The sequence below is a fragment of the Chelmon rostratus genome, chromosome 21, assembly GCF_017976325.1.
Source record: "Chelmon rostratus isolate fCheRos1 chromosome 21, fCheRos1.pri, whole genome shotgun sequence".
Classification (NCBI taxonomy): domain Eukaryota; kingdom Metazoa; phylum Chordata; class Actinopteri; order Chaetodontiformes; family Chaetodontidae; genus Chelmon; species Chelmon rostratus.
Window position 1 is genome coordinate 4,607,503 of NC_055678.1, and position 11,370 is coordinate 4,618,872.

The window sequence follows — 11,370 nt, forward strand, 5'->3', positions numbered from 1 at the left end:
GGAGTTCGTGGCCCAGTGGAAAAGCCACCAGAGGTGCTTAACACCACTTGTCACTTTAAGGGTGACTGGGCGGTGCTACTACACAGTTACTGATACACATATACGCAATAAAACAAGAACCTCAGACTCACACTCACACACACACAGGCGCACACACGCGCACACACACCTTCACAATGGTAGATAATGTGGTTTATTACACAACCGAGGGGAGTCATGCAGAGGAGACTTTACAGGATGTGTACCTGTTACAGAGTAAATGAAGATAACATTGACTTTAAAAAAGGTAGATAACAAATGAGCATATTTTTTTCTTTCATCATAATACAAAACTAATTTATTCCTCTTGGTCCTTATTTGCACGTGGGTAGCTAGAACATCCTGCTGTGGGCTGGAAAGAAGTCCAGCTTCTTTGGTCTTCATGTGGGCTGCGGTGGAGAGGAGGAGCGCAACGAAACAACACAACACAATAAAGACAAGATGTCACATTCAAAAGAAGGAATGGCTGCTGAGTGGACGGTGCAGCTGGGTGGAATACTGTGAACAAGTTTATTGAAGCATTTGGTGTACTGGAGTAGTCCTTCAGGAGCGCTCGCAGGTTAGAGAGCGCAGAGGCTGGATCGCAACACGAAGGGTCGGAGAGGAGTCTCAGATGGAGTAGAGCCTGAGCTGCTCCTCCATGTCGCCCTCGGACACCTCCCCAAACGTCTCCTTGTTCTCTTTCAGCAGCTGGAAGATGGCAGCCAGCTGCTCACGTTGCACCCTGGGAAGACAGATATCATAACAATGAGGACTGGTGACAGAACCAAAAGATCCTGCACACTATTGATCACTTGTGCAAACTTGATTAACGACACTTGTTGAAATCATAGGGTGCGTGCCTCTCCTCCTCCACAAATTAATTTTCTGATCATAAAAAAATAAAAGCATATTTACAAAATGTCCAAAAAACAATGCGAGTACATATACGATTGAAGAATTAAACATACAGATGAACCAAACCGAATTTAAAGGAACTGTTTGACATTTGGGAGAATATTCGCTTTGCTGATTTGCTTTCTGACACAGAAACATGGTCAGATTGCAAACACTCTCATGCCTACACTGTAAATATGAAGCTACCACTGGCTGCCATTTAGCTTAGCTTAGCATAAAGACTGGGAACAGGGGGAAACAGCTAGCCTGGCCATGTTCAACAGTTACAAAATCCATCTTCCAGCACCTCTTAAGCTCACTAATGAACACGTCACAAGGAGACACAAGAGGGACTGATACGACTAGGGATGCACCGATACCAGTGTTGGTATTGGGTCCAACACTGTGCGCAGGTACTTGTCATTGTAATCATAAAACTACTCCAACACTACGGCACCTGATACCACTTCACAGCAACGTGGCGTTAACCTGTCGTCATTTTAACAGCAAGGCAGAGGAGGTGTAATGTCAGCAGTTGGAGATATTTTAGGATAAGAGATGATGACAAACGTAGAGCAGACTGCAAACGATCCTCTGCCAAACTGTGCGTATGTGTGTGTGTGTGTGTACATCTATCTTTGTGAGAACCAATCAGAGTTTTAGACCCAGAGATGGAAAACATTTTTGGAAAGTGAGGACATTATGGCCCGTCATCACCTTCAGACCTACCTGAAGGTTCAGACTTGTTAGCAGTTAGGTTAGAATGAGGTTTAGGTCAGGGTTGGGGTAAAGCATGTAGTTGTGATGGTTAAGGTTAGAGTAAGGGGCTGCAGGATGCATTATGTCATTGTCATTAAGAGGCATTGCTATAGAGATCCTTTCCAAGATGTTGTCAGACTCTGTCAGTGGCAAAAACAAACACTTTTAGTGGACGAGCTTCCATGGTGCCCAAACGCCTGGAGGGGCTACGCCTGCAGCACTCTCGTTCAAAACCAACCAGTTCCAAAAAATGTTCTCTCCATTCGTCACTTCAATACAAAAACATGACAAAGACATTCAAATCAGCATAGAGATACAAAATGTGTGTGTGTGTGTGTGTGTGTGTGTGTGTGTGTGTGTGTGTGTGTGTGTGTGCTGAGCATGTTAGACCTGTAACGGTATTGTTAAGTATCTGTACCCGGTTAAGTATCTGTATTGGCGAGAACAGAAATGTAAGTGCATGTGCTTGGTCTGAACAGGAAAAGTGGTATCAGTGCATAGACATGACAAAGGGTAAACTCAGAGACTTGACGAGTAGAAGTTAATCATTCTCACCTGTGCAGGACAACACACCACGCCACACCCAGCACACAACACTGATAAATGATTTGCAGAACGTGACCAGCAGTAATCTGATGTTTACAGGTTATTGGTCCACTCGGTCATCTATGAGCGCTGCTCTTTTCAAATCTCTGAGATGACATAAATATCATCCCAGCTGTTAATCCTCCTGACATCACTTATCACAAACTACATGACACATTTCTTTTATCAAAGTATAAACCTCCAGTCTTCCCCTCACGACCTCTATTCCCCCCTGAGCTAACAGCTTCGGAAGGGACGGCCTCGTCAGCGCAGTCCCCAGTGCTGCGATACAACGACTCCTCCTTGTGGCAGGAGGGAGGACAGTCCTCAAAGGATTAAACTAACACCCCCCAGTCAGAGGTGACGACAATCAACACCAGCCGTGACACCTGAGGATCACACGTCTAATGTGAAATAAGGGGGGTGGCAGGGGCTGGGTATGTGGGATCAGTCGCTTCGTGGCCACTTGAGGATAAAGAGCTGATGAGGCCAAAAAATCACAGCTGAGGTCAAAACTGCGTCGGAAGAGTTTTCACACAATGGCCAGAAAGTGACTCCCCAGAGACAAACGGGTGAGATGAACTCATACGTTACCACATATTTGCTCCTTTTCAGGCTCACAGACAGTTAAAGTCTGTGTTGGAGTGTATCCTGCAATGATAAGAGCAGGATATGCAGACGCATTACAGAAAAAAAACAAACTTCTCTGTCCTCTGTTTCCTGCTTTTCCCCCCCGGCAGCCACCGAGCGCTTCGAGTGGTTTCTCTAAGTCTCGTGTCACTCACCCTTCAGCTAATGCCTGGCAGAGGCTCAATCTGGCCTTACTCAGTCTAGCCTGAAGAGGACGTGTGACACAGCAGCTAAACGTGGAGGAAAGCTCGGGGTGAAACGGCAGCAACACACAAACCCACGTGAAGACGGCGCAGGGAAGATTAGAGGGAGGAAGACGAGGACGAGGAACAAGGGATTTAAATATTGTAGGAATCAATGAAGCGTTTAGATTTTCAGTAAAAGTTTTAGCAAAGAAAGCTTTTTTTGTTCTGTTTTGGGAGAACAGAGCAGGATATGGAGCAGATCGGGGAAAACTAAATGTGTTCTACTCTGGGAATTTAGTATATTGTGACATTTGAGTACTGCTTTGTGATATGGTCACCTTTATAAAGCTGTAATTAATGGCTTTATTAATGGTCAATACATCGCTTGTTTATTCTTGCGTTCTAGATCAGTCATTAAAAATAAAAACTTTTAGGTTCACGGGTTATGGAGGAGAATTTTCCACAACCTGGCAACCAAAACATTGGTCATATTAATCACTTTATGATGGTCAACAGATAATTTATTTATTAATGTGTTTTAGATCAGTTATAACCTTTTAAAAAGAGCAACATTTGGGTTGCCAGGACATGGAGGAGGATTTTCCACAATCTGGCAACCCAAAAGTTGTTCTTATTAATGGCTTTATGATGGTCAATACATCTGTCTGTTTTAGATACATTTAAGGCTTTAATAACAACAACTTTTAGGTTGCCAGGTTGTGGAGGAGGATTTTCCATGACCTGGCAACCCAAAAGTTGCTTTACTTAATGGCTTTATGCTGGCCAATACATTATTTACTTAGAATTGTGTTTTGGATCAGTTGAAAGGCATTAACAAGGACAACTTTTGGGTTGCCAGGTTGTGGAAAATCCTCCTCCAGGTTCACACTTCCAGCTCGCTCTTTAATTCATCAGGAAGGCCCCTCAAATGGACTGTTGAAGCCAATGAATTGATTTTATTAATGGCTCATAAACTTTCATTATACCGGGTGGCTTGTCAGGAAGCGGCAGCCATGTTTGTAGTTTTCACTGACCTCTGCTCCTCCTCCATCTCCTCTGTGGACATCATCATTTGCAAATGGTGGGATCGCGCCTTTCCGGGGATGTACTTCAAGGAATCGTTTTCATCTGATCCCGCTTTATCTGATGAAACAGAATAAATGTTGGTTAGAAATGTGCAGCAAGCCTTTATTCTGACGGGAAATACATGCATCCAGAGGGCATGTATTGCAAATATTTGAATCACAGCTTTTTCAAAGTGGGTAAAAGTGCTCACCGTTGAGCCCCGGGCTCTCTGTGGCTCCTTCAGTCTGGGGGTGAGAGAAAGCACACTTTAGGAGCTCCTTATCAGAGAGCCCAATGAATGACCTCCGGCCCCTCCCCGACGACGCCTCGGATGACGAGTCTACCTCTAAGCTCGTGGATGTGGAGGAGGAGTGCTCAACTGGTGTTGCCAGTTCTTCAGTGTGCGGGTGGGGGTGTGCCTCCTCCTGTCGGAGAACTGAGGGTCAGGTGAGGGGCATTTTCACAGGTTTTCCCCCAGAACTGGAGCAATTAATGCACTGCTCCAGTTTTTTTTTTTTTTTGCATCTGAAGTATCTGTGCGTACGTCCTGACAGGCAGCCGCGGATTAGAAAGTGCCGCACAGCTATTCAGCTTAAGAGGAAGCTCCAAACAAATCAATTTAACTCCTCGTGTTACCTGTACGCCTCACCTCTCCTGGATGCTGACCTGGCCTGCGCTTGGCGGAGGTGTGATGTGGAGAAGCCACGGTTATCTGTTGATGTTTTGCTGCCCTGGGCTCTGATTCGACCTCTCTGTCCCTGTCCCTGTCCTGTCCAACTCAAAGAGCCTCTACAGGCAGACGTCCAGATGTCCTGAACAGAGGGCCGAAACGGTCCAGGGAGGGTCCAGCTACCTGAGCCGTGTGTGGAAGTAGCTCACCCTGACAGTCTTCTATTAAGTCTTGGTCTACTAGAAATCATCTAAATTTAAGCTACTGAAGTCAGGATACTTGTACTTACTTGAGTAGTTCCATTTTACGCTGCTTCACACCTCGACTCCGCAGCATTTCTCGGGGAAATATTGCATTTTACATGCATGTTACTTTGCAAACTCAGACTCTGTTGCAGCTAAATATTAATTTCAGCATCGATTCCTCTGCTGATAGTGAAAAATGTCCATCCCAGGTTTTTGAGTCTTATGCGACGTCTTTGAATGACAAACTGAAATCTGTGAATTTTGCCATTTTTGCATCAAAAGTCTTGTTGACTAATTTCCTGTTGATCAATTTATCAGTTAATAAAACTACAATAAAACCAGCTGCAGCGTTAAAAATGTTGCTTATGTTACACGTAAAGTCATCTGTAATAATAACCGTGTGATATAATGTATGTGATGAAACTCCTGAAGCTAAATGAGCACTTTGAAGTTTAATTTAAATGCAGGATACTTGCAAAGAGGTGTACTTTGACTTACTCTCAATACTTCCTCCTCTCCTGCTTACATTACTGCACTAAATCATATTATCAGTTGCAACTAGTTTGCACATTGAGGTTTTTGATTAGATATCTAAGGCTATCATTACACTACCTTTGACATAATAACAATAATAATATTAGTAATAATATTGATTACAGTATAATTCAAATTATAATGGGGGACCTATAGTATAGCTATTGAAGAGTATTTCACTGCATGTGTGGTTCACTGCATGTTGCATGTGCATGTGTGTGTTTCAGTAAATCAGCGATGGGTGAAATGCAGAGACTAATTTCCCAGTTTGGGATTACAAGAGTGAATAAAATTTAAAAAATTAAAAAATTCCCCATAACTGAATTTATATCTGAAAGGATTAATTGATAAGTAGCATTTTGAGTTGATTAATTGGTTTGAGTAATTAAAAAAAAAATCAGATTCTGTATATGTTATTGGGTTGTGAACGTTTGATAGATCAAACAGCTAATTGAGAAAATAATTGAAAGACTAATCAACAATTAAAATAATTGTAATTATTATGTAAATCGCTTAGGATATGATTATAGCAACTTAAAAACAGATGCTTACACTGCTGTTAATTCTAATTCTAAGGCAGGACTACAGCTGCTTATAGGAGTATTTCTGTGTTATTGCCCTGCAGTCTTAGCTGAAGTAAAGGATTTGACACTCAGTCAAACAGATTAACGGAGAATTAGGTGAGGAAAGCCAACACAAACATCCAGACCTGTGACCGCAGGACACTTACCGAGAGCACAGATTTCACCACGTCCCAGTGGTCGTGTGAGCTCCCGCTGATCTCGCACCAGTCGTCCTCGTCCTTCTTCTCCTTCGCCTTCGGGTCCGGGACGTGGCCGTTCTGCCTCGGCCCCGCGTCTCCTCTGTGTCCGAAGAGCCGCCGCTGGTCCGCGCAGTCGGCCGCGGACGACGAGCCGTTGAGCAGCGACGTCGCCACCACGATGGCGAGCAGCGTGAAGATAGCAGCTGACAGGATGAAAGTTAGATCCATGGCTGGCGTCGGGATGATGCGACTCCTCCGTCCTCGCTGTCTGCTTCACCTGCATTCACTCACAGGTGTGCATCCCGCTGCTTGTAGTAATCCTCTCCGCACATCAGCGTTAACGAGCGGCGTTTACTGGATATGGCTCAACCTACTCTCCGAGCAGGACGTCACATCCTCCGGTCCCGCCCCCCTCCACATGGCACCGCCCGCCCGGTGTACGCCGGTGTTTATATCCTCGCAGGTGCGGCTGGCACGGCGCGGTGCAACGTGCTCGGATCTCACCTTTTTTTTCTCTCGCCGTTAATCCCGTCAGAGGAGTGAAATGGTTTGTGACAGGACCCGTGTACCGGGGCTGCAGGGTGATAAAGTCAAGCAGGGTTTACAGAGCAGGTGCGGGGGGAAAGGTGTTGTCACCTGAGGACGCGGCTTCCGGTCAGTCTGCAGCACGAGGGCATTAATGTGGATCACAAACTGAGCAAGAAAACCACATTTGGTGTCTTTGTTAGTCCAAAGCGGCTGAAGACAATCATATTAATGGCCAGTGGCGGAATGTAACTGAGTATATTTACTGTACTTAAGTACAAATGTGAGTTACTTGTACATTATTTTATGATACTTTATACTTATATATATAAACTTCACTACATCTCAGAGACAAGTATGTTATTTTCTTTACTTCACTGCATTTGTTTGACAGCTTTAGTTACTAGTTTCTTTTCAGATTACATTTTTTCACACCCTTCTTGTCCAGTGAAAACCACATATCCCCAAATTTGTTGAGTGTACATTTTTGATAAACTAAAGGATAAAATGTTCCTTTATGTGTTGTGAAAATTATTTAAAAACTTTGCTGGAAGGTGCATCATCACACAGCTGAAAACAGGCTGTTCTTCCCACAGCTCATTTTCAGACCCTAAATATCTGCCCATAGATATGATATATAAAGCCTACAGTCAGACGGTAAAATAAACTAGGAGATTGTGCTGTATTTCCTTAACTGTTATCTGGTTGTATAAGACTGTTGCAGATGAATGAGGATAATATTGGATGTAGCTTAGAATGTAGAATCATATAAATGTAAGATTTTATCCATCTGACCCATCTTTAAAGAAAAAACATTTACTAACTCGTAGCCCCGGCAATTGTACCCTCAAATATACCCGACTATGCTGTGTGCAGACTGAATATAACCAATGATGAAATCTATTTCTAGTGAAACACCTGACATGACAAAATTCACATTGGCAGCCTGTTTACAACAAAGATGTTTATTCGCATTCACCTGAAGCAATTACAAGACAATTGAGAGTTTCACAGAGGAATGCAATACACAAGAAAATATTAAGCAGCCTGGACTGCCCTTTAAACCCTTCACTAGGAGTCACACTGGACCCAAATTCAAAAAGCGAGCAAAACCAGTTATTAACAGTGGATAAACCACAGAGGGGGGAGGGGGAGGAGAGGAGGAATAAAGAGAAAAGGAAGGAGGAGAGAATCTGTACAGCACATGGAGGGAAGGAGAGGTCACAAGACAGGAGAGGATGGTTGATCTGCCACACCTGTGAGCTTACAAACCGGCAAACAGCAGCGGAGGGTCGAGCCCCGGAACAGCGCCGGGCACTCAGCACCGCAACACGCCACACCATGTCACCACCGCACTGCACCGCATCTTAACAGCTAACCAGCATTACTCAACTGCTACACAACTGCGCCTAGTGCACAAAAGATACACAAGAAAGAGGGTTAGAGTCATAGGAAAGCAACTTTAACTAGACAGAAAAAGAGATGTGACAGAAAAGAAAATGCTGCCGGATTAGCAAGTCACACATTAAGTGGCACTGCGATACTTTGTCTTGCTTTTATGTCACTGTACAGTAAGCCATATTTCCAATAAGAGTGGTGTGTCATAGCTGTGAAGGCTCTGAACATCCAACATGACACCCTTTTCTACATCATCTCTGCAAATAAAACTCTTTCATTACCATCTACAGAGTATTAAACAAGGGATTTCGTTAAAAGAAATCTACGTTAATTCAAAAAAAGAATTTACAGTACAAATTTAATCAAAATGCAAAAAACCCCAATTTAAATGAGAAAAAAACCTTACAAATCCCTTTCAATATGCTCGTTACAATGATCACACTGAAGTTACAGAATTTATTTAGGAAAAATTAAGTCAAAAGAAACATTTAAAACATTTTAGACCAAGCTCCAATAACCTTTCAGTCTGCATTCAGTGGTAATAGTGGAGTCCACTTGCTCAATGTGGGACTCTTCCTGATGTCCTCAGCAAAGGCTCAATCATCTGAGATCTGGAAGGAAAGACAGAGTAGAGTTGACAAGAGCAAAACAAAAAGGCCATCATTAGTCCTGCAGCTGACCTGGATATTTAATGCAGTACTACTTTGATCTCTCCCCTCACACTAACATTTATCAAACTACCTTTTTTTTTGTGCATCCATCTTCGTGCAGTATACGTAACATTTCTAGTAATTTTGACATTGTTTACACACCTTTCTCAGCCCCCTCTCCCAAAAAAACTAGCACTAACAATACTCTTACACTCGGGCATATGTGAAAAACAAACCTCGGTCCGTTCCCTTTGTCAGAGGCGGAGGAGACCACAGGCACAGGTGGGAACAGTGCTCAGTGCATCTGCCTGTGATCCCCGTGAACGTACCTCACCACACCACCTCACACACCAACTGACAGCCCGAACCACCGCCATGACGACCTGCTCCATAGCAACCACCGTTGCCTTGGTGACCTGCTCCTTAGCAACTGCCATCGCTCTCAGCAACAGGCAGGTCACATGGGCGGGTCACACACTAACTGCTCTCACACTGCCACACCCCCATCTCCTCCTCCTCCTCCTCCCTTTGCAAACAGGACTCCGCAGCTTGGAGGAAAGAATTCCACATTTAGGTAAACGTTTTGAGTGAAGCACCCCACCTCCCTCCCATGCACACTCACATGAGTACAAATGTGATTAATAATACCCCATTTTTAATATATGATACAGTAGGTCACATTAACCCAAATCTGCTGTTGCCTGTGTGTGCTTTAGATTGGCTGAACGTACAAAGTAAAGCATACACAGAACTAGGACTGTAGACGACATCAGTCCCAATCTTATTTTAATGTCTAAAAACATTAAGGATTCTGCAGACTTTGTTGCTTGAGTGCAAATGACTAATGTAGCATCAAGGCTGCAGAATACTAACCCAAGTGATGACAGACAGCCATCTCAGATATAACAATAAAATACTACAAGCCACCCTTTCCCCTGAATACCGTCATATTGTGTCCAAGTTTGGGTTAACACTCTGCTCCGTTGTCCTCTGGAGATTTAAGCCTAGTCTTGGATTTGGACCTGGACCTGGACTTGGAACCTCTGTTGGATGCCGGGGTCCTACTCCTCGACTTGGACCTGGAGCGGGACCGAGACCTGGAGGGAGACTTTGACTTGCTCCGTCTGGGGGTTCTGGACTTTGACTTCGACTTGGACCTGGACCTTGACCTGGATCTGGAGTAGGAGCGGGACCTGGAACGGCTGTAGTGGTGGCGGCTCCTGGATCGGGAACGGCTTCTGCTCCTGGAGCGGCTGCGGCTACGCCTGCGGCGGCGAGGACTGCCGGAACGGCTGCAAATAAAAAGAGAAACAGTTCAGTAAAACATTGAGCGCAAACCAAAATATGATAACAAATTTACCAAGCTTAGAGTACATATCAGGTTGTTTTAATAACCAGCCACCTAATGAAACAACTGCTCAATAGAAAGCAACATTCTAACTGATAACTGAGTCAAAATAACCTGTAGATTAATAATGAAAATAACCGTTGCAGCCCCATTGTACACTGAGACATACTCAACGTAAGAACCAGTTTAATATAACTAGATTATGGTGATTTACGTTTATAATTTTAAATCAAACAAAGTGCTGTTACAGCGTTAGAAATGTTTCTTGCATGATAAATATGACGTTGTAGTTTAAAAGCGGGAATTTAAATCAAACTTTATTTCGCTAGGTAGCTATGTTAGCTGTTAGCGTGCACCATGTGCTCGTCGCCGCCTTTTTTCTTTTGCACAATGTAAACGACGTGCCCAGCTAAACTTAAAAGCACCAACGTTAATGGTACCTCCTGCTTCTGCGTCCGTACCCTCCGTATCTGCGTTGCGGAGCACCTCTCCGGCTGTACATGGAGTCAGGAGGTCGTCCGTAGCGAGCCATCTGCACCCGAAGCTCCCGCCCGTCGAGCAGCGCGCCGTCCATAGCGTCCATGGCGTCCTCGGCGTCGCGCTTGTCGAGGAAACGCACGAAAGCGAACCCGCGGCTCTCCTTGGTGTACCTGTCCCGGGGGATATACACATCTCCCACACGACCGTACTTCTCAAAAACTCGGCGCAGAGTCTCCGGCGAAGTTCGGTAAGTGAGGTTGTCCACTTTCAGGGAGGTCATTCCCTCAACGTCTGGTGGCGGCCTTCCGTAGCTCATTTTCTTCGCCTCCAAGCAACAGAGCAGGCCAGTTAAGACGAAAACCGTTCGGCCCTCCCGTTAGCTAAAACAGTTAACAGACAGTCTATAAATATCCCGTTAATTTATAAAACCAAAATTCATCAAAATATTTGTAATTATTTGGCCCTGACCGTCTATCGTACCGCGCTGCTTTCACGTGAAATGGCGGCAATAAAGCTTCCTTTTCTCTTTTCTTTCCGCCCCCGTTGGCCTCTTCTGATTGGCTGCTTGACTGGCCACCTTCCTTCACATTAACCGTTACACTGCCCCCTGTCGACGTG

At 44.5% G+C, this 11,370-nt stretch overlaps 2 protein-coding genes across 6 annotated transcripts; both read right to left on the minus strand.

The window, feature by feature from the left end:
* Positions 1-170: 170 nt before the first annotated feature.
* Positions 171-6,706, minus strand: LOC121625149 (matrix-remodeling-associated protein 7-like). 2 transcript variants are annotated; one of them, XM_041963213.1, is made up of 5 exons: positions 6,319-6,706; positions 4,484-4,564; positions 4,351-4,384; positions 4,109-4,217; positions 171-763 (listed from the first exon to the last, which is right to left on the minus strand). In XM_041963213.1, the coding sequence occupies exons 1-5, from the start codon at positions 6,577-6,579 to the stop codon at positions 649-651; spliced, it is 600 nt and encodes a 199-aa protein (XP_041819147.1). In that variant the 5' UTR covers positions 6,580-6,706; the 3' UTR covers positions 171-648. The 2 variants fall into 2 exon arrangements, with proteins under 2 accessions (XP_041819147.1, XP_041819146.1); XM_041963212.1 differs by having other exon boundaries at positions 4,351-4,564.
* A 1,119-nt stretch (positions 6,707-7,825) lies between these two features.
* On the minus strand, positions 7,826-11,299 carry srsf2a (serine and arginine rich splicing factor 2a). 4 transcript variants are annotated; one of them, XR_006007878.1, is made up of 4 exons: positions 10,713-11,296; positions 9,868-10,216; positions 8,793-8,885; positions 7,826-8,285 (listed from the first exon to the last, which is right to left on the minus strand). XR_006007878.1 is itself a non-coding variant. In XM_041962491.1 (3 exons), the coding sequence occupies exons 1-2, from the start codon at positions 11,066-11,068 to the stop codon at positions 9,892-9,894; spliced, it is 681 nt and encodes a 226-aa protein (XP_041818425.1). In that variant the 5' UTR covers positions 11,069-11,295; the 3' UTR covers positions 7,826-8,885; positions 9,868-9,891. The 4 variants fall into 4 exon arrangements, 3 of the variants coding, with proteins under 3 accessions (XP_041818425.1, XP_041818426.1, XP_041818424.1); XM_041962491.1 differs by having other exon boundaries at positions 7,826-8,885; positions 10,713-11,295; XM_041962492.1 differs by having other exon boundaries at positions 7,826-10,216; positions 10,734-11,299.
* Positions 11,300-11,370: the final 71 nt, after the last annotated feature.

Coding starts and splice junctions, on each gene's coding strand:
- LOC121625149 (XM_041963212.1), bottom strand. CDS start 6,579: ATGGATCTAACTTTCATCCTGTCAGCTGCTATCTTCACGCTGCTCGCC. Junction 4,565..6,318: donor TGGTGAAATCTGTGCTCTCG/GTAAGTGTCCTG, acceptor GTTCTCCGACAG/GAGGAGGCACACCCCCACCC. Junction 4,218..4,350: donor AGAGAGCCCGGGGCTCAACG/GTGAGCACTTTT, acceptor CTGTTTCATCAG/ATAAAGCGGGATCAGATGAA.
- srsf2a (XM_041962491.1), bottom strand. CDS start 11,068: ATGAGCTACGGAAGGCCGCCACCAGACGTTGAGGGAATGACCTCCCTG. Junction 10,217..10,712: donor TACGGACGCAGAAGCAGGAG/GTACCATTAACG, acceptor TTTTATTTGCAG/CCGTTCCGGCAGTCCTCGCC.